This window comes from Camelus ferus, chromosome 26, assembly GCF_009834535.1.
Source record: "Camelus ferus isolate YT-003-E chromosome 26, BCGSAC_Cfer_1.0, whole genome shotgun sequence".
Taxonomy (NCBI): Eukaryota; Metazoa; Chordata; class Mammalia; order Artiodactyla; family Camelidae; genus Camelus; species Camelus ferus.
Window position 1 is genome coordinate 10,926,377 of NC_045721.1, and position 26,616 is coordinate 10,952,992.

The 26,616-nt window shown below is 42.2% G+C and overlaps 1 protein-coding gene and 1 long non-coding RNA gene across 11 annotated transcripts in view; one reads left to right on the forward strand and one right to left on the reverse strand.

Moving 5' to 3' along the window:
• Positions 1 to 26,616, forward strand: part of MFHAS1 (malignant fibrous histiocytoma amplified sequence 1) — a 72,752-nt gene that overhangs the window by 38,027 nt on the left and 8,109 nt on the right. For 2 of the 3 annotated variants that reach the window (XR_004315411.1, XM_032468650.1), the window contains exon 2: positions 22,586 to 22,712. Coding sequence is in view for 1 of the 3 variants with exons in the window: in XM_032468650.1 (XP_032324541.1) it covers positions 22,586 to 22,712 (127 nt within the window). In the remaining 2 variants the exon portion in view is untranslated. Of the gene's footprint in view, positions 1 to 22,585; positions 22,713 to 26,616 lie in introns of those variants that run through there. The other variant, XR_004315412.1, reaches the window with a different exon arrangement.
• The window catches only part of LOC106729083, a 93,569-nt gene that overhangs the window by 30,055 nt on the left and 36,898 nt on the right, over positions 1 to 26,616 (reverse strand). For all 8 annotated transcript variants that reach the window (XR_004315417.1, XR_004315414.1, XR_004315416.1 and 5 more), the window contains exons 3-4: positions 12,213 to 12,317; positions 794 to 915 (exon numbers count right to left, since the gene is read on the reverse strand). This is a non-coding gene — a long non-coding RNA (uncharacterized LOC106729083). The remainder of the gene's footprint in view (positions 1 to 793; positions 916 to 12,212; positions 12,318 to 26,616) is intronic.

A 26,616-nucleotide genomic window follows, 5' to 3' on the forward strand; every position in this document is an offset into this window, starting at 1 on the left:
GGGAGAGGAGGAAATTTTAATGGGAAAAATCAAAAGTTGAGTGTGGGCCCTGTATCTTTTTTTTTGTTGTTGTTGTTGTGGTGGTGCTAATTAAAAGCTTTTATTGTTTCATTCAGTCTTTTCCATGCTTTTCCACAGGGATACCTGTGCTTTTATTAATAAATCTCAGGTCAACACTGAGATTCAGATAGGGAAACATGAAGTCAAGGAAAGAAAAATTGAGGGTTAAGATCAGAACAGGCCAGTGAGGAAAAGCATCTTCAGGAGCTTGATATGATCCCCTGCAGGAGGGTCTTATAAAAGGCAATTTAATTAAATTGTAGGCTTCTAATTGAGAGCCGTTTTCCAGACAGCCTCACAGATGCCGTTTACAATATTTTGTTCCTTCTTCTGGCTCTAACTGGGTGGGCCCCCACATTTGGACTTTGCTACTTGCTATATTGCGTGCATGATGGGGCTAAGAGTACTGCAAAGGAGTATGGATTTTCCCGTGGGTCATAGATGGATCAATTCTAATCATCTTTCCAATATTGGTTTGCCCTGTGAAAGTAGCTTTTTTTTTTTTTTAATGGAACTGTTTCTGACTTTTACATGAACGAACCTAGGACATTCCATTATTTGCTCAGCTGATCATGCCTGAGAAACAATGGCAATTTTGAAGCAGAATGTTAAAAACAAAATCCACTTTATTTTCTTTGCATATGGCTAAAAGCAGGCTGGTTTAAATCTCTATCTCTAGCTTTAAGGAAAAAAGAACATATGTACCTTCAAAATACTGAAGGAGGCTACTTACTCCATTTAGAATGTCCCCAGAGTCTTCCTCTTATTCGAACTCAAATGAAGTTTTTTTCCTTCCTCCTTCATCTTTTGTTATTGCTGTTGTTCAGAACTTCACCCAAGAGTTGCTTTGTCATTCTTAGTGAAGTAAGCCAGAAAGAGAAAGAAAAATACCCTATGAGATCGCTCATATGTGGAATGTAAAACAGACAAATAAACAAACAAAACATAAATACAAAACAGAAACAGACTCATAGACATAAAATACAAACTTTTGGTTGCCGAGGGGGCGGGGGGTGGGAAGGGATAGACTGGGATTTCAAAATGTAGAATAGATAAACAAGATTATTCTGTATAGCACAGGGAAATATATACAAGATCTTACAGTAGCTCACAGAGAAAAAAATCTGACAAAGAATATATATATGTTCATGTATAATTGAAAAATTGGGCTCTACACTGGAATTTGCATTGTAAAATTATTACAAATCAATAAAAAATGTTAAAAAAGAAAAGAAAAAAAAGAATTGTTTTGTTATGCTGGTAGTATTTGGGCCTTCCTTTAAAAATAAAGCAACAGCCCAAAGTGCCCAGTAGAACTTAAATTTGCTTATTTGGCAGTTTTGGAGCATCCCTATGTGCCAGGCACTGTGTCAGGGGCTGGGGATGAAGCAATGACAGGCAACACCTGTCAGGAGTTGAAAATCTAGTTGGGTGTGTGTGTTGGGCAATCAGTAATCCAGTATCCAAATATATGAGTAAAGCTTTGAGTAAGTATCAGGAGAGTCAGGTCATGCAGGGAGTGATGGGCAGTGCCTGGGGTTATCTGAGAAGGAGGCATCTGAAGCTGAGCTCTGACCTCACACCAGCCTCCTCATTTATAACAGAGAGAGTGGGTGGAGGTCATTCCTGCCTCTGCAGATTTAGAGCATCTTAATTGTGTAGTTCTAGCTCTTTTCATGTAAGAATCTGGTGCAAGAGTCCTGCTAATTTTAAACAATGACAGGAGTGATGTATATGACCGTGCATATTTTATTTGTATTTTTGTAAAGAAACATGGTTAAGTGTGAACACAGTCCTGTTTGAAGAAGGCGGTACTATTTCCTAAAGGAAACAAATAGCGCATTTGAAGCTTGCCTCTGATGAGAACATCTGTGGGTTATTTTTCCCATTTTTAAGGGAGTAATATGGGGACAATGATTCTATGACTTGGAGTCATATCATTTTTAGGGCTGAAATGGAGGAAACTTTGGGGACTATGTAGTCTGATTTCTCCCATTTCTCTGAATGACAAAGCTGAGACAGACAAGCTCTGCCCCGGGTTTCCCTGCCAGTTAGGGGACGGGCTGGTGCTGCAGGCCAGGGTTCTTTTCCTCTCCATCCATTAGACTTTTCCATGGGATTAGAATCTGTGTCTCCATGTTCCTGCAGTCAGAATCCCAGAGAAGAGCAGATTTCCCCAATCATTTATAAAATAAGTCTCTGCTTTTTATATTTTGTCCACTTTATACAGGTATATCTGCCCCAGATAATTCTTCAATTTCTACCTTTCCTTTTTTGGTTTGTTTTCACTGACCTTAGTGTGAAAGCTAATTTTTTTCTCTTTTTAATTTATTTTTTATTGAAGTATAGACAATTTACAATGACAAGAGCCAACAATAAGCTTCCTCTACAAGAGACAGACTTTAGGGTGAAGGGCACACATAGATTGAAAGTGAGAGGATGGAAAAAGATATTTCACGCAAATGGAAATGACAGTGGGAGTAGCAATACTCGTATTAGACAAAATAGGTTTTAAAACAGAGGCCATAAAGAAAGATAAAGGACCCTATATAATGAAAAGGATCAATAAAAGTAAAAGCTTAACTTAAGAGAAATGCTAGTGTCTCATTTTTAGCCTGTAAGATATGGGTGGGTTTGCTAGTGTTTATGGGAAGGGGGCTCAAGGTGACATCCAGGGGAGAAATGACCATGTCTTTACCTTCCCTTCTCTCTCCTCTTTCCCTCCCCTGCCCTTGCACTGCCCATCCTGTACCCAGCTTTCCCTTTAAGTCTTTCTCTCTCACACAGACCCCCCTCTCTTCCTCTCTCACATTCTTATATGCAAACTGGACACCTACTTTGTTTGTTTTCACATGTTGGTTAAAACCATGCTAATTTGTAAACCCAAACTGCCAAAGCACAAGAGAGATCACTGAGAGGTAATATGGAAGGGCATACAGTATTCTTCTGGCTTATTTCACTCAGCATACGATTCTCAAAGTTCACCCATGTTGCAGCATGTGTGAGCACTTCCTTCCCTTTTAAAGTTGAGTAATATTCCATTGTATTAATATATACTGCATTTTGCTTATCCATTCATCTGTCGGTGGGCACTCGGGTTGCTTCCACATTTAAGCTGTTATGAATAATGCTGAGAGTAGAAATACTTCTTTGAGAGCTTGCTTTCCATTCTTTTGAGTATGTACCCAGAAATGAAACTGCTGGATCATACAGTAATTCTATTTTTAATTTTTTTCAGGAACCGCCGTACTGTTTTACATAGCAACTACACTGTTTTATCTTCCCACCAATACTTGTTATTTTCCGTTTTTTTGATAGTAGCCATCCTAATAGGTGTGAAGTGTTATCTCATTGTGGTTTTGATTTGCATTTCCTTAATGATTAGTGATGTTGAGCATCTTATCATGCGCTCATTGGCTATTTATATATCTTCTTTGGAGAAAATCAAGCATTTGCCTCATTCCTATTTAAAATCTTTTGTCCTGAATGCCTAGAAGGATAACTTGTTTGGTCATCTGTTTCAAGAATATATAAAGAGCTTGTCCACATTAGCAGAGTATTTGCACCATCATCTAAGAATCACAGTGTTATGAACATCTAGTTGCTGATTACTTATTGATAAGTTTCTATTTCAGAATACTAAATTTATAGACACAGAGCTTAGTTATGCTTTGCTAGAGTCACAAGGCCACTGTTCCCCCATTGCTCTCCCTAACCCAGTTCAACTTGTACAAAAATACCTAAACATGGAACTATGCTTAGTCTCTACATTAGACAGAATGAAATTCATCCACATGTAAAGAGCCAGTTTAAATAAATAATGAGATGACTATTACTATGGGGAAAAAAGAAGAAAGACTGGTTCACTTCCAGCAACATGATGAAATTCATAGAAGAAAATGCAGTCAGGCTTTTTGGACTCACGTGAATAGAAAAGGGGAACAAAAGAAAGCCAGCTCCACTACATTTTTTTCTCTCCTAAATTATTACTGCACATAAAAATTTTGAGTTCATAGATGCATTGCCTCACTCAGGAAGTGTTTAAAATAGAAAGCTGGGTGCTTTTTCTCAGAAGTTTAGAACCGTTGATACAACTTGAAACAGCCCACAGAAGTAGATATTTTTGAGTGGGATGCAATCCAGAACCTGGTGCTACTTAAGCTACACATTTTGTTAGGAACAACAGAGTAGGCTAACATTTGCATTTGAAATAATAAACTTCCCTCCTGCATCAGAGTCTGCACAGAATTGTTTAGTTGTGCTTAAAAAGAAATTCTTCATTTAAGTGTTTGGTTTTTCTCCTACTCCTTCCTCTCTATCTTGTATGGTATGTACTCTTTTAGATCAGATACATCCTAGGTCAGGGTTCAGCAAACTTTTTCTGTAAAGAGCTAGATAGTAAATGTCTTCAGGTTTGTAAGTCATAGAGTCTCTCTGGCAACTACGTAACTCTGTTGTTGTAGTAAAGTTGGAAAGCAGAGTTGTACCATCTTGGAAAGCAGCCATGGATAATCTGTAAAAGACTGGCCATGGCTATATTCCAATAAAACTTTATTTACAAGAGCAGGCAGTGGGCCCTATTTTGGTTATCCCTATTCTAAATAATCTCAGGGGGCCATGGAAAGTTTAATCTCAACACATGGGTAATGAGAGCCATCTCCAGATGTTGACTCTCCTCCCTGGTATTAATAGGATCCCAGATATTCTTAGAGGGGTACATGATCTCTTACATTTTTTAATATGGAACCCTATTCAGTGACTAGAATCTTGAGAGAGTAAGAGAGAAAGCGTTATAAATATTTATAGATGCTAAAAATTAAATTGCTGAGATAAAAATTTGTTCTCATGAAAAGATAATTATATAGCAAGTTTGGAATTCAGTTTTCAGTTTTCATTTTCTTGTGGAAACATCTTCATTGTGAGGAAAATGAGGGAATTAATGAACAAATGTTTCCTGAGCGGAACCATGATGCTCTACCAGGCCCTACGGGCAGCTGCTGACATGGCTGCCACATGCTTCCTGCTCCGAGGCACTTACCATCTCAGAAAGATGCTCAAGGCCTACAAGAGAGGATATTTTTAAAAATATGTTTTAACTTTTAGGGGGTATTTTATTTTAAAATAAACTCTTTTGAGGCATAATTTACATGTAGTAAAAAGATACTGATTTTAAGCCTATGATAAGTTCCATGAGTTTTGACATGCAACCACCATCCCATTCTTAACAGTATCTTTTGAAGAGCAACAGTTTAAAAATTCAGTTTATCAGTTTTTTTTTTCCCCTGGTTACTACTTTGGTTTTTTTTTTTTTTTTTTTTTTGGCTATCTCAAGATTAAGAAGATTTTCACCTAAGTTTTCTTCTAGCAGTGTTATTATTTTGACTTTTACATTTAGATCTAGACTCCATTTCAAGTTATTTTCGGTGTATGCCATGAAATAAAGGTTGAGGTTTGTTTTTTCCATACAGATATCCAGTTGTTTCACCACCACTTGTTGAAAAAACTATCCTTTCCCTTTGGGATTAACCTGGACCCTTTTGTCAAAAATTGATCGACCATAAATGTACTTATCTATTTCTGAACTCTGTTCTGTCCTATTAATCTATACATATATTCATGTTACCTTGATTTTTGTAGCTTTACGATAAGTTTTAAAATCAAGCGGTGTTACGGAGAAGATGTCTTTTTAAGTTCAATTTCTTTTAATCAAACTTTTCTCAAATACTTTATTCTAGTTACTTCTGAAAACTGAAGTAAGCATATTTCTTTTTAGACTTGGACACTAAGCTGACTTTAAAGACAAGGAAAGGAAGGGGGAGGGCATAACTCAAGTGGCAGAGTATATGCTTAGCATGCAGAAGGTCCTGGTACCTCCTCCAAAAATAAGAAACCTAATATCTCCCCCTCCAAAAATAAATAAATAGATAAATAGATAAATAGATAGATAAATAAATAAATAAAGACAGACAGACAGACAGACAGACAGACAGACAGACAGACAAGGAAAGGATACTGAGAATATAGGATGGTGATCTTCATTGTGAGATTTGATGACCTTGGGCTTCAGTTTTCTTGACTGTCAGAAGATATGGACTCTAGAATAGTCCCCACCGATGTCTCATTTAAATCTAAAACCCTGTAATTTTGGATGGCTAATAGACAATTTTTTCTTTTACTTATGTACTATGCTGTGATTCAAGTTTTAAAATAGCCAAGCAAAAACAATACTGAAAACCAAATAGCTTAATGAAAACAGTGGCTGACCCTTAATAATAACTTAGTACCCTTTTTTAGTCAAAATGCTTCAGGAAAATCTTGATGCCAAATGGGACTCTTTAGTTTAGGAGCTTTTACAATCTTTGCTCCCTTAAGCCTTTCATCTTGGTGTTTCCTAACACATATAACTCCAAGTTATTAACTCTTAGTGGCCAGAAGCTGTGGGTCGCCTCTCCTATCAGGATCCATGGGTGAATCTCAGGATTGGAGAGAACCGGAGGACATGTAGCCCCTGATCTTGAGGTGGGCCCTTGAAGCAGCAGCCTTGGCACCACCCAGGAACTTGGCAGAAATGCATAAGATCAGGTTGTATCCCAGGCCTACTGAGTCAGGTGTGTGCAGGTAGATACCTTCAAGACTGAGAAGCACTGTGTGGTCATCTCTGTGGCCTTCCCACCAGAGCTTCTGGCCTCTGGACCTCTGAGGGTAACCCCACTGGAGATAACCTGTTCCATCTGTGCATAGTTCTGTCCAAGTTTCTTTTCTCTCTGGATCTCCACCTGGCCTCCCATCTGCATTTCCAGGTAGGAAAAGATATTTGGAGAAAAGTAGGAAGAAACAAGGCTTCTGTATTAGGGAAGCTGAGATAGTTCCAGAAATCCTCAGCGGACTTCTGCTTACATTTCATTGGCCAGAACTGTCCCATGGCTCCCAGACCTTCAAGGGAATCTGTGCAGGCAAGGATTTTAATTAGGCCTATGCTCTTCCCTGACACACAAGCCAGGGCCCTGTGAGTGTGGAGGAAGAGGAGTGGAATATTGGGTAGGCAGCTGGAGTGTATCACACACACACACACATGTTTGTGTTTGTGTTACAGTATTTCTGGAAGGTGCCTGAGGAATGGATAACGGTAGTTACTTCTTCAGTATAGACTGGCATTCAGAGGAAGAGGGACATTTATTTTTCACTTTATATTCCTTCCTGCTGAGATTACTTTCTTTTTTAAGAATGAATGTATGTTAACTTTAAAGGAAGGAAGTTGATAGGGAAGTGACAGAACCCCTGGGTACAGCTGTCCAGCCACTTCTTCAGAGCCTGTGGGCTTCAGCCTCAGCTGTAAGAGGAAAGGTTAGACTAGACCCCATCTTGGACTCCTGGGTCTGAGCCACCTCCACTTAATGACTCAGAGAAGGGGATTAAGAATCAGCTCCTTTAGTCACAAAAGAAACCTAGCATCTTGAAGAGGTTCTCATTCAGTCTTTTTTAAGGGCTGAATTTTGTCTCCCTGACCTCTAAATTCTTGTGTTGAAGTCCTAACCCACAGTACCGCAGAACGTGACTGTATTTGCAGAGAGGGTCTTAAAGAGGTGATAAAGTTAAATGAGATCACGAGGGTGGACCCTAATCCAGGATGATTGTGTCTTTATAAGAAGAGGAGACTTGGATACAGATGCACACAGAGGGAAGACTGTGTGAAGACACAGGGAGATGACAGCCAGGAGAGAGACCTCTGAGGAAACCGACCCTATTGACACTCGGATCTCGGGCTTCTAGCCTCCAGCACTGCAAGCTACTCAATTTCTGCTCTTTAAGCCACCCAGTCTGTAGTCCTTTTTTATAGCAGTCCTGGCAAATTATACAGTCTTCTATCCCTTTACACTTTCATGGGGATAGTTATGTATTTTGCTGAATCTCCAGGATAGTGTGAAATTGCACCAGACTTGGCTATTCCGTCTATTCCTGTCCCCGTGAAAGCTGGTCCCCAGGGAGTGCAGCCCTGGAACCTGGAGATGTGAACGTGGGCTGGGAGCAGGGCGGGTCTCTGGCAGGAAGAAGCAAGTGTCTGTTACCGTGAGGCCAGCGCCAGCCTCTCCCCACACACCCCACTCCTGGGTTCCCTGGAGCTCTGCCTCCAGCTTGTGTGCCTCTTCTCTCATCCACCTTCTGTCCTTGACCTTCAGAACCAATGGATGCTCTCCTGTGGTCTTGATTCTTTGGCCTCTGGCTGTGAAATCCGCAGGGTCTACACACCTGTTCCAGCCCCAGCCCTCTGTCTGAGCCAGGCCTTGGCCAGGGCCAGAGGACCCTGAAATGGCCTGCAATGTTCCAGTTTAAGGGACACTTGATCTTTCCTGAGGCCAAACGAGAGCCCACTTTCCAATCTGGAGTGGGCAGTGACCGTGGGGCACTCATGCTTGCCCTAGGGGAACCCAAGCATGCATTTCTAATGGATGCTCCATTAGCAGAGGTTGGCTTCGGGGCAGTCCACTCCCTGCTGAGCCCCTTTTTTGTGAGGCCTTTGCCTGCCTATTTATGGATTTCTTCTCACGGAGCACAGTGTACGGGTGGGACGGGGCAGCCTCAACGGTCAGCATGTCCACCTTGCAGACGCACTGGTGTCAGAGCAGAGAGCCGCACAGATGGAAATATTTAGGTGTGGCTGGTGCTGTGAGCTTCTGGAGGGTACTGATTTTTGCTAAATAAGGAATGAAAAATACTTATTTATATGGAAAATTAAATCTCACTGCTTTTTGTCTGATTTACCATTGTTTTTTTCACTCCAGAGAAATTTGCCATGATGAGAACAGTGGCAGGCCTTTTATGCGAGCGTTCAGCTTTGCATTATGCACGATGTGGCTGAGCTCTTTGAAGCCCAGGGAGGCAGAAGCATCTCCGGGTGGAGGGTTTTACTGGCCATACAATTTCTTTCTTCGGCCCTGACCATTCTCCATGCTAAGCCTGAAACTGAGTTCGCAGATAACACTCTTCTTGGTGCTGGTGGGTTTTGGTACCGTGTGTCGAAGCATGAGGATGGATGAATTAGGGAAGAGATGGAGGGCAGCAGGGGAGAGTGCAGGACATGTTTGTTTGCCCTGTTTTAGAAATTGTTCTACTTCATGCTAAATTGGCGAGGTGTTTACTACAGAAGCCTAGAAAATTCAGTAGAAAATACATTTTCACAGTGTTTTAAGCTGGAACAGACTACTTTAAGCTGAACAGGCCTTGGAGATAAGCCAGTTCAGCTTCTTCCTTTTATAGCAGAAGGACTGAGGCCCGGAGGAGTCAGGGTCCCCAGGAACTGGCAGGGAATTAGTGCAGCGCCAGGATCCGGACCCAGGTCTTAATGCCCAGCTCCTGGCCCCTTCCCTTCTAGAAGGGATGCTCACCGGGCCTTTGCAAAAGCATCTCCCTGGATACAGAGGGATATGGTAAAGCCAGAGGGATACACTAAAGCCAAGGTTTCAAAAGTTGTTTTTATAATAGTTTATTAGAGCTGCATAATTTCATTGCAAATAAGAACATGGTTAATGCACAAAATGGATATTCTCAGTAAAAAGCTGTTTATTGATTATTATGTTCTAGTCAGAGCTCTTGAGATAATTGAAGGGAAAAAGCAACAGGATTATGGCAAGACTAGAGCCATCTTTAGGATCCAAGGAAAGGAAATCCTTCTGTCCCAGCCTCTCTATGTTGCTTGTCCCAGATCCCTGTCCCCCCATTCTCCCTGCCCAGTCTATTGGTGCCTCCTGTCCTGTCATTCTTTTCATCAGTCACCCTGTCTCCCATCTCCATCCCCTTGATTTGGTCCCCCTGTCCCGTCTCTTTGTTCCCTGTGCCCACTTCAGTCCCCTGTCTTCCATCCTGGTCCCCTCCCATCTTCTGCCCTCTGCCTCAGGTGTGGTCGCCTCTCAGTGCCATCTCTATCTCTCCCTAAGGGCTTGCCCCATTTTCCCTTCTCCCCTCAAACCAGTTTACTTTGCAGCTCAAAGATGATCCAGATGTCTGCTCCCACACCTCTCTGTGTCAGTTACTCTTCCCTCTAGACTAACTCTATCTCTTATTCCAATTTCCAGTTCCCCCTGGGAGCCATCTGATCTACCTACTTCAGCTTTTCTCACCAGACTGCGTGTTGTGGCCCCACTTAGGAATTGGCTGCCTGTGGCCAGTCCTGAGCTAGCTATGGGGCCAGGGGCCCAGGGGCCTCATGAGCTCCAGGCAGGGCAGCTAGCTTTGTGCTAAACACGTGGGCGTATACGATCTCATTCAGTCCTCACAGGGACCCTGTGATGTATCGTCCCCCACCTGGACGTGGAAACTCAGGCCCAGCACTGGTAAAGCCATTGCCTGGGGACCCACTGCTGGGAGGCACCAGCCTCCTTCTTGTGCTGGGCTTTTCTGAAGTTAATCTGTGGATCCCTAATAAGTTAAAACGCTCTAATGTGAAGTAGACCCACTGTCTTTTGCACGTGTTTGGATGTTACTATGAAGGCATCTGGGCTATCAGTACAGGCTTCATATCAATAGGATTTTATAAAAACCTCACTTTAGCCCCTTGTGGTATCTACCACATGCTTGGGGTCCCAGGAGGATTCCTTTAATCTAGGTCAAGTCCTTGTAGAAACACCCGAGTGAGGTTTTAACATCACCAGAGGTTTGTGGAATTTTTAAAAGCTCCTCCACCCCTTTTGAAGAAGATGTGAAGCCCTGGAGTAGATCAAATGTTAATTCATCAGTGGTGATTGACTTGTATCTTCCTAACCCCCGGCAACAGGTAAGATTCTGTGTAGACAGAAGAACTGCAAGCATATCTGGAGGCGAAGTGATCATTCTACACTAGTGTCCTGCTGAATGAAGGTTGAAAGTACTTCCCTACATTCCATAAAATTTGCCCTGATGAAATCTGAGAACCATACAAAGCTGGGTGGAAATAGGCTTAGTAGTAAGTGACCTTCCATTTCCACTCCCTCCTCCTTATTCTTTGACCTCCTGCACGGGGGCCTTGGAGGCATCCCGTAAGCTTTGCACGGAAGCCGCTAATCCCCGCTGCAGTTCATTCCGGCTCCATCTGGCAGCTGCTTCCTCTCACACCCGAGGCCAGGCAGGCAGTGGCCTTGGACCCCAGGGGGTGGCCAGTGTGACCATCTGTGTGACCAAGACCCCGTCCCGTTCTGACTCAACTTCTCTCATCTTGAAGGAAGAGGGCTGGGGACGGATGCTGGAGCTCTCTTGCTGGAGAGCTTTTCTCTGTCACTTGTGCTGTTTTTTCTTAATCAAATGTGTGATTTGGTTTTGTGAAAGCTTCCAGTAGCTGCTGCTTTTCAATTGTTTAATTTCATGATGCAAACTCGTCTCATCTTGGAGTCTGGAATCACACTTGACACGTGGCCAGGGCCCAGATTCCCTGACTGGCCAGCAGGCTGAGGTTTGCCCCAGGGCATCCCTGAGTGGGAAGGTGCCCTCAGAGCAGGAACCAGCCCCAGGGGTGGGCCTGGGGAGACCACAGGGTCCCCTGTGGGCACAGAGACCCACCCTACAAAGGGCTGTGAGACTGTTTAGGAGATGGGAGTGGGGATGGTGGCCCAAACCAAACAAACAAAAGGATCCCATTTAAAAAAATGAATGTGTGACATGAGTCCATTTATGTAAAATTGTGAGAGTGGGAGTGGTGGAGAGGCAGGGAAGAGAAAGACATTGAAATTGAGTGGATAGAGAAATTTGGAACAAATATAGTTCTCACTCTCAGAGACTGTCAGATAATGCACTGCCAGATGAAAGAAAGGAGCATTGCACTGATGCTTACAGTCTGATTCTGCCCCGTGGAAAATCAACCCCTAAAGTCCCTGATGTGTGTATGTGCGTCACCCGTGTGCCTGAGCCAGGAGAAAGATACGGAAGGGTCCACACCGCCCACCCCTGGATACTTGGGAGCGGGTGAAGGGGAAAGTGATTATCCCCTCTTTACACATTTTATGTTAATTTGCTTATTAAAACCAGTACATGGTAACTTTTATAATTAAAAATTTTTAAATAGTTAAAAAACAAGAACGCCATTCTAGGGAGGAAAAAGGAAAAAATTTCATTTACACTGGGTAGATTATTTTAAGTTTTATGCTTAATAGGTAGTCTATGTAAAGGGTGTAAAATTCAGAAGGTACCTGAGGCCCTATGGGGAAAAGGAAAGTCTTCTGTCCACAGCCATCCGTTTCTCCTCCTGGAGGCCACCAGTGTTGCCACACTTCTGGGTATTCTTGCGGAATGCTCTGTGTTTTTACAAATGTATATTTGTATGTAAGAAAAGGGGAATAGAGAGTCCCCCCCTCCCATAAAAATAGTAGCATAATATAAACACTGCTTGGGTCTTTTTTTTTAAGTTAAAAATATATACTGAACATAATGATACTTAACAGAGCTGGCTGACTCCTTTTGCACTGGCTGTATGATATTCTGTTATATAAGCGGGTTTTATTTAACCAGGCTTCTGTTGAATGAGCATTTGAGTTGTTTTCAATTTCTTACTTTGGAAACAATACTGAAGTGAATACCTGTGACTTTATCCTTTGACATTTATGGGTAGACCCAGAGAATAAATATCTTGAAGTGGGAATTGCCAAATTTCTCTCCAGAGAGGAGGTGCAAATTGATACTTCCTTCAGAAATGTGTGAAAGTGCTGGATAATCCTTGGAGAACAGTGCTGTCTTGGAGCTGGATTATATACAAAGGCAGCAACAGGGATTTTAGGCAAGGTATTAGGAAAGTCAGGGCCTTTTCAAATGCTCCTCTAAGAGGTACTTCTCTTTTCAGAAGTTATTTTTGTTCAAACCTTGATTTTTATGTTTTAGATTAATATGGTGTGAGGAAGAAATAAACATTTAGTGAACTGCTATTATGTGCAGGCATTGGGTTAGGTGAATTGCAAACATCATTATTTAATTCTTATAGCACTCCTATGAAGTATATATTTGCAATTAACTGTCCACAGTATACAGAGAAAAATAAGGTTCAGAGAGGCTAGGTGACTTCCCCAAGGTCACACAGCAGATAAGTGGTAGAGCCAGCTTTCCAACTTTGTCACAGTACTCATGTTCTTTTTGATCCTCCTCCTCCTCTTTCCTGGAAAAGTAGAAATCTCTGTAACTCTAGCATTGCAGAAAATATAGGGGTGCACTGAGCAATGAACTAGGTATAGAAGACTGATGTCACTTATGGTTGAACGATGAATGTGTGACATTGCTTGTGCCTCAAAAGCCCTTTGAATAGGTTTGCAAGATGTAAAGAGGAAGTTTGAGGGGCAGATCACATAGGTCCCTGTAGACATTGTGAGGACTGGGGTTTTTGTTCTGAGTGATGAATGAGGCTTGGAGGGTCTGAGCAGAGGAGTAACGTGATCTGATCTGCATTGTAAGGGATCCTTCTGGCTCCAATGGGCAATAGACTGTGGGGGCAAGAGTTCCACTAGGAGACCATCACACATCCAGCTTGCTTGTGGAGTGGACTAGGGAGGTGATGAAGTAGTCAGATGTTGATAGGTTTGAAGCTAGAGCAACAGGATATACCAATGTATTGAGTGTACGATGTGAGAGAAAAAGAGGGAAAAATGACTCCATGTTTTTTTGTCCAAAGTAACTGGAAGAACGGAGTGGACATTCACAGACATGGGGCAGCCTGAAAATGGAATAACTTGGTGGGGCATGGGGCCAGTGGGAATCAAGAGTTTGATTTTAGGCACATCAGAATCCAAATGACAATGTTGAATAGGTAGTCGGATCATGGTTTGATATTCAGTCAAGAGCTCAGGAGTAGAGGGACCTCATTGAAGAGGGGGGCAGTTCTGCATAACCTGAGCTGCCCCCAGAAGTGGCTCTTTCCCCTTATGAAGGAAGCTAGTCCTGTCTGGGCTCCCATACTTTTTAATGGGCGTTAATGCTTTTATGATTACATTCTTTATCTACATTGAGACTTCATTTGGAAGCCAACTACACCTGCTTGCAGGAAAAGATGCACCTGAAAAATAAGAAAAAATAAAGACTTAAGTAAGAATTCTTGTTGTTCACAGAATTTTGAAGAGGTTGGAAAGGCTGAGAAGGACTTAGTTTCCATTGGTCACATAATGTAGTGCTTTTCAGGATGCCGTGGGTGCTTTTTGTTTTATAGCCTCAAGTCCAGGCTGGATCTTCAGGGAAAGAAACTTGGGTGGGGAGAGTAGATAAAGAAAAGCTGATGTTGGAAGAGGGTCCTGGCTGGACCATGTTCCCCGGTAGTGTCTGTTTGTGCAAGTGTGAGATATTATTTTTGTGCAAAATAAGGAAGTTGGGCCATCTCAAGGTTCCTTCCAGCCTGAAGACTCTGGGGTCTGACTCTAAGTCTACCAGGTCTTTCAGGCCCCTATAGGAGGCTTCACAGCTCCTCTCTCACTGGGCAAAATTCATTCCTCCTCCCTCTTCCCTTCCTCCAAGAAAAGTGAATTTGCAGGTATTCTTGTCATCTTCCTTGTTGGAGACGTGACGCAAAGATAGTGTTTCTGATCATTTTTAAAGACTTCAGATGGTTCCCTTAGTCAATTTTGACAAGGCCACCGGGCCAGTGTTTCAAATTTCAGTTCAGGTCCTAAAAGTTCCTCCCATTTTCAGTTGAAAGGAAAACTCAGGATGGAGGGAGACAGTTTCAGTCTGAAGGCTTTTATGCTGTCTGCCTTCACTTCTCTGAGCCTGGAACCATTTCCAGTAAGAAGTAGGTGACAAGCTATCCAAATAAAGAGTAACCTTTTGAAAGCACTTCCGTCCAGCAGTGAGGGGGCTTTTTATGATCCTGACTTGCATCTGAGAGAGGGAAGGCCAGAGCTGGGCTGGGGCTCTGGTCCTCCCCACTCCCGCCTCCCCCTAGCGCACTTTGATCTGTGAAGCGTGTCTAATCCTCAGCCAAGTCTGCTAGAACTTTATCCAGAGCAGGAAAAGGGGAAATATTTTTCCTTTCTTGGGTGGATTTGTATTTATATAAACCCTTAGCAGTGGTGATGGAGCCAAGTGGCGGGCACACATGTCTGAGCTGGGGCGAGTTGGAATGAATGAGTGGTGGGAAGGGGTAGGGCCCTGTGTCCCTCTGACCCCAGCCAGCTTTGACTTGGGTCAGACTCATTAAAGGTCTCAGTCCTCACATGCATTTTGCTGAAGGATGTGCTTTTTCATAGAGCGGTGTTTACAACAGCTTCAGCTGAGTCAGCAGCTAATCAATTAACTCTAGCTCATAACTCCAGTGCAATAGCTGTATGTATATGAATGATTAGGTCACCTTATTTCGTTGTTGTTAAGAATATAGGGTTGTGGAAGGCCTTAGCTGTCCTCTGAAACTTCAGTCTCAGAAGCCTGACCTTCTTAGAGTGTGTACCATTGTTGATTTACTTGCATGAATTTGTGTACACCTTTTGGGACCAGCCCTCGCCACTTCTCATGGGTAGTGACTTTTTACTTCTTTATTTTTTTATTGCAGTCACATTGATTTACAGCATTGAATAAGTTTCGTATGTTCTGTTTACCCTACAGTGTGCTCACCACCAAAAATTTAGTTTCCATTCATCACCCTCCATTTGATCCCTTTACCCTCCCAACTGTCCCTTCCCCTCTGGTAACCACTACTCTGTTCTCTAGGTCTATGTGTTTGTTTTTGTTTACTTTGGTTTGTTCATTTATTTTGTTTTTGCTTATTCATTTTTTATATTCCACATATGAGTGAAATCATATGGTATTTGTCTTTCTCTGACTTATTTTAGGGTAGTGAGTTTTTAAAGCATGCTTGCCATTGATAAGAAGGTTTTCTTGTCCTCAGACCACCTTATTTAAGCTTCAAGTGGTGCATCATGGTTCTAGGTTTCTAGGATACAGTGTGGTTCTTTTTTAGACATTCTAGCAAAATCTTGTACAGAATCCAAAGGCAGGCTCTCTTGTTCTTGTGATACTGCAGTTGTATATTATCTGGGCTAGTCTGGGACTGGTGAAGATGCTGCCAACAGCAAGTGTATAGAATGTTGATAGAAAACAGTCTTTTATTTTGCTATTTTTTGCTCTTTTAGAACCAAAGCAAAGCCAGCACAGGCACTCAGATTCTGGAAACTCCCCTGCAGCAATTTCTCCTACATATTAATAAGTGTCACGTGAGCCAGGTTCACCTGCTGTCCCAGGATGTTTGTTCTGGCCCCCAGGACTATTTATTTTGTGTCTGTTGGGACCTCGCACTTCAAAGTGGAACCTTCCCAAAGTTTCTCCCTGGCATCTCTTCCCAGTACTTGTAATGGGCACTTGGGAAAGGAAACTCCTCAGGGACCCTGAGACCCTATCAGCAGCTGGAGAGAGTCTAGGCAGAAGAGCAGCCTGAAGGAGGAGGGGATGGGGGGCTCTTGTTGATGGAAAAAAGGGGGCTGGGGGGAAAGGGAACTTCAAAGAGCCAAGCGAGGAAGCAGTGGGGAAGAGGATTATTTGCATGTGTGCAAATAAAAACACACACAAAAAGAAAAAGGCATTAGGAAGAGGAAGTGTAAGCTTGTAATGTGAGGGAAGGAGATTGGAAAAGCAATTTTGTCAGCAGTTTTTCCCCCTTGTTGAACTTTTGCCAAATGCCTTGGAAGGGGACCTGTGATGTCAGGTCCTGACTCTTGATCCAGAAGAGACCTGCATGAGGATCCATCCAGGAGCGGCCCCATGGACCCTATGCCCCTCTTCTTAGTGGAGCTCACCTGAGGTACTTAGCCACCTCCTTCTATCCCTCAATAAACAAACAAAGAAAAAGCTTTATGTGACTATAAAGCAAGTATAACTGTGAGGACAATCATCTTCTGTCAGGAATTGGGTTAAACAAAGAAAAGCTTGTCTGCTCCAGATGAGCACCTGCCGTAAAGGGAAAATCCAAAGTGTCTGTCACTTGTGCCCGGCGTGAGGGGCTGGCTTGGCTTCCACTGAATTACTCACCAGGAGTCTGAGGGCTTCACAGGTTAGCTTCAGTGTATAAGTCAGAGAAGTAAACAAAGTGTGGCCTTTGTTTTTCCTTCTGCCTGTAACTGTCACCACTGTCACCACATTGGAGGATGTTGGGAAGAAACTGAAATGTTGAAATTTAGTTTATTCAGTGGAGCCTAATGACCAGGCTTTGAAAACTCACTGAAGATAGGTACTGAGTTGTGCTCTTGGTTCTAGGCCATCTCCAAGAACCCAGCTGACCTGCTTCTGTATGGCTTGCAGATTGTAAGTTCTTAATGATAAGACTTTACAAATTGTCCCTAGAGCTTCATGGCACAGAGGGCATTCCTGAGTGATTTTTTAAAAAACAGAATCTCAGCATTCAGAATCAAAACTGGATTTGGGAATTCAACAAATCTCAGAGATGGAAATGCTTTTACACAGTGAAATTGCTTTAGAACTCAGTGAATTCCGACAGTTTGAAGAACTGCAGGGCTATATGGTGGAAATGAAAACCCAGTTGTGGAAGAGATTCACAATGTCTACAGTGTCTGATGGCGTAAGTTTTTGCAGCTGCCTTTGGAATTCATAACTTAGGATATATCCGATTATTAAGCAGTTTTTTGTTTTCCATAGTGGCTGCACCAGTTTACATTGTTTACTTCTCCTGTGTATATGTTTTCTGGGCTTTATTTTGTTTTAAGACAGATAAAAGTGTCCTTTTCTCTCTGTCTGGCTTTCATCTTCCGTATAAAAGTGACCATGCGATTCTCTCATCTTTGCTGTATCTGATAACTCAGTGGACTTGCAGAGTGGGAACCTTCCTGCTCATTGGTTTCCAAGGATGCTGCCTTTGCCCAGAGGGTATGTGGGGAACAAGCATTTGTGTATCTTTGCAGCGACATTCAGACTTAACTAAAAGACAGCAGTAGACTTTGGGGGTTGGAGGGGTGTGAACTTTAGAATATTCAAGCTGAAAGAGGCCTTGAAGAAATCTAGATAATTCCTTATGTAATGGAACCTATATAATTGCTTGTTTTAATTTCCAGACCACTTTTGTTGTTTTGAGGGATGTTCATGACTCTGATCTTGATCCTGGATGAGGAAGTGGGTTTTGTTTTCACCGAAAAGACATGTTTGGGGCTTTTAATATTTTGGTTGCATCATCAGAGTGATCATTTTTAGTGTTTTGCATAAAGTACCCAATGTTTGTGAATTCTGGTGATTAGCAGAAAAAGATGAGCTCATTTCACTTATTTTCTCCTGTTTAAAAAAAAATTGTAATAAAACTTGATGTTCTGTTCTTACACAAGGGAGGAAACAGTTGATAAGAATTTGTTAGCATTTTAATGCCAGAAGTCTTGAAACAGAGTAATTAAGAAGAGTTTTTCATAATTTTAATGGGCACAGGGAGACTGTGAAGGGGGCTAATACAGCCTCAGTGAATGCAATGAGGTCAAATTTCTGCATCTTCAGAAAGACTGTGTAAAAACTGCGTATGAATAGAACATCGCCAACAGAGGAGAAAGCATGGGCGTTTAAAGCTGGCATCTCCCTTTAGTGTGAGGCACACTTAGTCTTTTTTTTTTTAATTGACTTAAGCATAAAAATAAATAAACAATAACCTCAGGACCATTTAATCTTGAATGACCCATTTCACTATAAATTCTTTGTTCTTTGTCAGCTTATATTTCTAATGAAAACATACTTTCAGATTTACCTTCCACATAGAAATATCAGTCTTATAATCTTTAATGACTACAGAGAATTCTGTCTTTCGACTGTGTCGTAGTTTGTAATCAGTTCCCCATTGCTGGATATTTGAGGGGGTTACCAAAGTTTTCACTGTTTTATAAACAGTGTTGCTATGAGCAATCATTGTATAATTTTTGTCAGAAAGAAAGGCTTACTTCCTTGAAGCAAGTTCCTAAAAATGGAAATATACCAGGTCCCATGTGTATTTCTCCTTACCCTATTGGTAATATATTTTATGTAAATATAACATTTATTTTTTTATAGCTCCCACCAACTTTGGGATTTATCTTTTTTTGCTTTTGCTAGTGATGACAGATGTATAATAAATCTTTTTTTTTTTTTCATTTGAAGTTTTCACATGTGTGGCGAGGTGTTTTGCATGTAGATAATTTATGGTCTAATCCTCGTATACTGTTTTACCAGAGAATCTGGGTTCTGATCATATATTCACATGAATTCTTTATATTTGGAAGAGTAAGCTTTTAAAAAATCTTTATGTCTATAATAATAGTGTCAAGAACTTACTAGATGCCCCATGTTTCCTTCTCGTGTGTTATCTAATTTAATCATCCCAGGACAGTATTGTACAGTCATTAAGAGTGGAGTCATCCTGGGTTCAAATTCTGGCACTACCACCTCCCCCTTGTGACCATTGGCGGATATTTAACCCGTGAGCCTTTTCTATGTAATGAGGATAATTGTACGCACTTTATCAGGTTGGCATGAGGACTAAGTGAGATAATACATTTATAGACTTAGTGCATAATAAGTGCTCAGTAAATGTTAGCGGCTGCTGTGATCATTGGGTTTTCTTCTGGGGTTAGTTTGATCTTCAGCTTGACGTGTGCCACAGCACGATGGTAAAATAGAGCACGCGTACTGTTCTCCATCCTGATAAGGAATGTTACTGGGTCTTTTGAGTCAGTGTTCCCGGCACTTCCAGGTCTTTTCCAATCCTGCAGCTCAGTGTTAGTCTGCCTTTCTCATTCATTCTCTAGCATCTCATAACTTCCTGGGGTCACCCACCACGCAGGACGATAGTTCTTTTTTTGTGCACTTGACTTGCTTGGATGCAGAGACCCTCTGCTCAGAGGCTCTGCCTTAAGCTCCTGTATCCCTGCTTCTGCTGCAGCTCCTCACACAGTAAGACCTCCCTAATTAGATGCTCAATGAATAGCTGTACTTTGATTTGAAAATCAAGTTTGTGTTAAGGAAATTTGAGATGATTCACTTCTATTTTAGTAGCTAACACATGTTATGAGTCACTCTTTGAATTATTGATAGGATAGATTTTTTTGAGAGGAAAAAGCTGCTTTTCTTACTTTCTTAATCTAGCCACTAGACACATTTCTTAAATCCTCAGAATACTGGCCCCATGCAGTAGCTTGCTGGCATCCTAGAGACTGCGGGCTGTTCTGTTTCTGCTCAGTCTTCCATAGCAAGTGAATTTTTCATATGCATGGAATTTCTTGGTGCCTTAAATTTTTATATTATTTCAGTGGCTGGCAACGCTGCTAAGGGTAGGACCCAAACAAAACCAGCTCCCTGGTCCTGTGTGATACTGGGAATCTGAGATGGGGGGCAGTAAAGCCCTTGGTTTAATAGAAATTGATAACCAATGCTTTATAGTCAACTGCACACTACTTCACATTGTCTGGGAAACTGGTCTTTTCACCAAAACCTACAGTGTATCCAGCAAGGAAGCCAGCTGTGCAGGGATGGGTGCCCAGGGCGGGGGCTTGACCTCTACATTTGTTATCCTGGTCTCTTGGGCAGCTGCACCCAAAAGGAGCAAAGGCCTGTGTGTGAAATTCTAACCAGGAATTTTCAGGGAAACCAGAGATTCCTAGTCTGTATTAAAGCCTTCGGGGTAATCTTGGGACAGAAAGTAGAAGTTGAAAATATCAGGTGAGGAAGCAAGGGAGGGCAGTCCAGGACCATCCCAAGCCTGGGGTGTTCAGAGCATTCTTTTGGTACAGTTCTAGCCCTGTAGTATGTGGTGGGTTGGTTGGTTTAAAGCTCTCTGTGGGACTTGGAGCAAAACTGTTAAACTCGAAGAGTTTCTGACTCGTTAAGTGGTATTTGGGCTGGATAACTTCCAAGTTTCAGTCTGCTGTAACATGCTCTAACTTTGCTTCATTTTATGACTTCGATAGCATTTAATGCTTATGTTTTTAATTTGCATTTTTATATTTTGACATCTTTCTCTAACTGATGTTAGAGCATAATTCTGATACCCACGTATCCATGATACAAGCTAATGATGCTAAATTAACTTTTGCAGTCATTTTGGTGTTCACAGTAGTTTGGTTTTAAATTACAGTTTTAATTTTCAAATTACATTCAGTTGATATTGTGCAAAGCCAATAAAAGTGTTCAAACCAGGAAATAATTGTCTTTCATAAAAGTACAAATTTGCCAATGTTTAGTTCATTATTTAATGATAGCATTTTTGGCTTGCTCTTCTAGGAAAGATGTGTTCTGGAGTAAGAAAGGAGCCCCCACTTTCGGGGTGTGTGTCAGAGGGTGGTGGCAAAGGGTAAGGGCCCCAGAGATGGGTTCCCAGGATCACATCCCGAGTCACCCTTGCTAATAACTCTTGCTAACTCTTGACTTGGGGAACACCACATAACCTCCCTAAATATTAGCTTCCTCATTTGCAAAATGAGGATTAACCTTACAGGGACATTGTAAAGATGAAATAAGATGTACATTTAAAGTTCTCTGTTCCGTGCTGGGGCTTGCACATGCTCTATCCATGTGAATTCTGCTGAAGGGGAGATGTTTAGAAATACGGTATTTTGAGGCAAAGAATTTTTTGTATCCACACATGTTGCATATACTTTGGAGTCCCGAGAATTTCAAATCAGTAATCCAAGTGATGGCTGCCATAGAGTTGATGTTTTATTTTCAATAGCATCTTTCCCCAGTTAAATATGTTTTGTGTCCTTGGTTTGGTTTATTTACTTTCTGGGTATAAGTAGGGGAATTGGGGTAATAAGGTACCATCATCAGTCAAAAGCTATCTTTTTAATTCTCTGAGCAAGAGCACTGTGCTAGCTGCAAAAACAGAGACAGGTCAGGGTGCTGCCGGGAAAGGGGACAGTGGGAAGCAAACTAAGAAATGGGAGTTATCACTGCTCTTAGGGATTTAATGATCTAGTTGGAAAGATCCGGGGCATGCAAAGTACACAGGTTTCCTTTGGGTGTTGGGGTAATCCATTAAGTTAATTGTCTGTTTTTACTAGTCCCCATTACTCATGAGATAGCATTGTTGTTGGGCCTTTCAAATCTGCACACATACCTACCCAGGAAATCCTCCTGCCAGCACGAAGCTAAGCTGGGCTGTGCACCTTGATAACACACCTAGTCAGCTGCATTTCCAGCTCGTTAATGCAGGGCTTTGTTGCAAGGCTGCCACGAATCCCATCTGCCCTGAATCCTAATTATGAACACCTCCTTGGCAGCCTGGGCTTCTCTGGGCTCTAGGGATCCTGGCTCAATTCGCCTCACCGTCTAGATAAAGATCTCTGGAGTCTGTCTGTGGAAAGGAAGGTGGAGGGAAGAGTGGCAGAGGCTGTCTTTGTCTGGAACGGTGGCCTTCCTGCCATCACCGCTCCTCATGGGGATGCAGACAAGAATTTAGGCAGCGACAGTGAGCAGAGCCGGTTCTGCCCTGGGTGCACATCTGTTCTCTGACTGCAGACCCTTCCCTTCCTCACCACCTGCCCTCCTCCCTGCTTCCCCCACCCCCAGTGCTGTGCTTCTCAATAAGGTGGTCCTTTTCTTGAAGCAGCTCTCACTAATGCATTTTTCTCTCCTCCTGCAGGGGAGTTGCTGAGTCAGCCCAGACCGGAAGGAGTGGCAGAGATCATTTGTCCCAAGAACGGCAGCGAGCGGGTGAATGTTGCCTTGGTGTACCCACCCACACCGACTGTGATCAGCCCCTGTTCCAAGTGAGTTCCGGATGCGCTCGCCCGTCCCGCACTCCTGAGCCCGCCTCAGCAGTTGTGATACCAAAAAGCCGAGTGACAGTACCTTCCCCAAACCTTGAAAACCTCCCCTAGGGCAGACCTGGTACCCACCTGCCATCAACACCAAGGCTTAAGAGAACTTTCATTTTTTTCTTGTTTGTAATTTATTTTTACTTTTGCTGATAAAAGTCAGACCATTTTAAATAGCTTTCTTGAGATATTATTATTTACATGTCATACAGTTTACTCATTTAAAGTGCATGATGCATTGTTTTTTAGTATATTTGCAGGTAGATGCAACCTAAAAGAGCAGTTTTATTTTTGATGGATAGTCTTAATTCTGTCGTTGTAGAATTAAGTGGGCCATCGCTTCAGAAAACAGTGAGAGCCTCTTAATAAGAAAAGCTGGCAGAAGAATCTCTAGTAGATCTTTTTTTCCTGTTGATCTTTGATTCTCTATCAGTTCCTGATAATCAGAGGCTGTGAAGTTTGCTCCCACCTTCCCCAAAATGGACTTAGAGACATAGAATGTACACACGTGAACTCACTTTTGCATACAATGTTAGCCTAGTATTAAACTCAAACTGAGATAATAAACAGGTAAAACTCATCTGTATGGGGTTTTTTTGTTTTGATTTTTATTATTGGTAGTGCTAAGAACTGAACAGGCCACTTTTAAACTGAGATGAAATACCTTTTTGGGAGCAAATCTTGAAAAGTAGCAGTCCCAGGTCTCCCTGGAGATCTCGTTACCTGGGTGAGATCAGCAAGGTGGCTTATACTGCAAAGTATGCATTGCAGGAAACTTCCATTTTTCTTCCTAGTTGACCACAAATATTTTTTTTTTCATATCTAAGCTTTTTATAGGGAGGTTGGGAAGTTCACATTTGAGAATGGTGACCTGTCATCGCATCTTGAGAAACTTGCTATCAGGCTGCATTCCTGTGAGCTGTGTGTGATAAAGCTCATGCCTTCGCCCCTCAGGTGTCAGCTTTCCTGCCTTTGGCATGCTCTCTGCAGAGGCTTTCTCATTCATTAGCAGCTGCTCCTTTTCTCCAAACCGGGTGACTCATTAGACAGAGCAACTCTAATCCATCTTTGCTGGAAAATATCACTGAACACCCGAGGGAACCTCTTCTCTAATGCTCTTCTATTCAGAATGCTTTTTAAGGTAACATGCACATAGTATAATTCATCGCTAATAATGACCCTCTGACATTGTGAAACCTGGAAGTGCTTCTGAGGATTACATAGTAACTTCATATGAACCAGAACATTCCCTTGTGCTGAACGTACCAGCCAGCAGGAATTTTACCAGTTCTTTGACTTGGTGTACACTAGTCCTTTTCTTTCAGATGTGTGTAAGGTTAGGAAAAAGGGATATTATAGAAACAGTAGGATCTGGAATGGAGGGAAACAGTTGATCCATACGCTTTCCACGGGTGTAGATTTTCCTGAGCCAGGAGAGACTGTAACCTCTTGTTTTGCTGTAGCCACTTGGCATTTAATAGGCGGGATAGATAGAAATAGGAATCAGAATATCCACTTGCACAAGAAACCGCGGTGGCGCCAAGCCAGCGTTTATCGGTGTCTTCTTACGGGCTTCTTGTACTGCCAGAGAGAGACATTTATCCCAACCTGCAGAAGTGCTGTCAGCGCCTCTCCCCCAGTTTATCACACCTAAAATGAACAAGCAGCTTTCAAGTCTTGGGTAATCGGAGCCACATGGCCTGAGACATCTAGATTCTGGAGGGAACACGTTTAGGGACTGAACTACTTTTGACCTAGCTCTGTGAATAGTTTTATTTTGAAATGGATAAAAAAAAAAAAAAAGGTCTCACACAATGGGTGGCAGGTGTAGAGGGTAAGTCTCAATTCTAAATGAAGGAATATCCTTGAGAACAAAGTGAAAACAGGCCCAGCGCAGCCCAGTGGAAGCTCAAATTTACAAGCGACTGGCAATGCATTGGAAGTAGGGGATTCGGGTACCAAAGAGGAAAGCGGCCCCAGGAGGTGGTCATTAGGTCAATATAGCTTTGGTCTGAGCCTGAGAGTTCGACTTGGGGTCTCAGCTGGCAGTAGAAATGGGGAGACTGGAGCTATTGCCCTGGCTTTGCGACTCCAGCCCCTGTTGACTTAGGCAAGTCACTGGAAAGTGGCCTTTTACTTCTCTCTCTTCCCCTAAAATGCAGGTCGATGGTCAAGATCAGACTTTCTTGACCAGGCATGTATATCAGAATTTCCAGGGCCAGGGACTAGTCTTTAAGAAAAGAGGAGTGACTCAGATGATTGTCATGTATGTACCGGACATGCTGCTCTCTCAGATCCCTCCGTGGCCCCAGGGGTGGCCTCCCTGGCCAGTGGGCCTCATCTTTGGCTACAGAGCCTCTCTCTAGTCAGTAACCAGTTGTCAGCACTAAGGCAACATTAATCCATGCTGCGCCAATTGACCCAATCCCTTCCACCCCAGTGTCACCCTTACAGCTGGACATGTAATTTGTTGGCCAACTCAGGAAAGGATTGAGGGTGACAAGGACGAGAGCTATTAATAATTATACCAGGATGACAGGTATCATCTGGAACCATCCCAGGCAAACCAGAATCATCATCCTACTCTTACGTCATTGATCTAGATCGTACAGTGGTTTTTAAACAGGCATTTCACGCTCTGCTTTGACCAGTTTACTCCTTTCCTTTTTAGGTCAAATCAGAGACTTGTCATTAATGGCCTGCCTTTGACCACATATAAAATAATGATGCTACTATGCACTTTATAAAGAGAAACCATTGATGACTTACTTGATTGGATCTTTCTTATAAATTCCAAGTTTTTCTATTTCTCATTTTTAAAAATTTAAAAAATTTTAAATACCCTACGGAGAGTGACAGAATAAAAGAGTAGGTAGCAATTTTTTAAAAAAAGAGCAAACCTGACTTACGCTCATAGTCTCCTTGATTGATAGTGAGATCTCTACCAGCATTCCATCGGGAAGAGGTTACATGAACTGAATGAAATGCCCGTCCTTCTGCACCTCACCCTCCGGGGAGAAAACTAGCATTTGAGTGGCTTCTTGGCCCCTTTGCTGATTATTGGATAGAAATATGAGTCATTTCCAGGTTTTGGCAATCCTGGGCTGATTTTCAAGGATATTTGCTTTTGAGAGGAGATGAAAACTCATCTAGAAGCAGATTTGCTGGGTTGCTCTGAAATTCTGAACTCCTTATGGATATGGATTGTCTGATACATTTTTTAAACCTTTATTGGGGTGTTACCTTTATCCCATAAAGCTTGCCCATCCAGTGACGATTCACATATTTACAGAGTTGTGTAACCGTCTCCACAATCTCATTTTAGAAATTTCATTTCCATCATTCCAGAGAGAAGTTCCGTGCCCATCTGCAGTCACTTGTGCCTAATAGAACACCTAGTTCCATGCAGTCAGTACATATTTTTAGTGCTCCTTTCAGGAATGCTTTTGTTGCCTGGTGTGTTGGTATTAAATAGATTTGTGAGTTTTAAAGAAATTCGTATAAACACTAGTTATTCGTGCCTGGCCCAGTTCAGTCTAAAGTTAAAAGGACGCTGACCCTTGGACATTTGGGGTCAGAAAGGACAAAAATACACTTTCAGTGGGGAAAGGAAGGAGAAAGTAGAAGGATAAATTTTTTTACATTTATTTAAAAATTTTTATTTGTGAGTTCTTGATTCCATCCTGTTGCTCTTGGATTGAGACACTTAAAATTCCAGTTTGGAAGGGAAGTGTGAACTTTGGGCAAATGTCAGCTTGCTGTTTGCCTTTCATTTTTAGATACCTTATAAAATATTTCTCTTATTTCTGAAGAGATTTATTTCCCTCCTTTACTAATTAAAGCATATTGTCTGAGA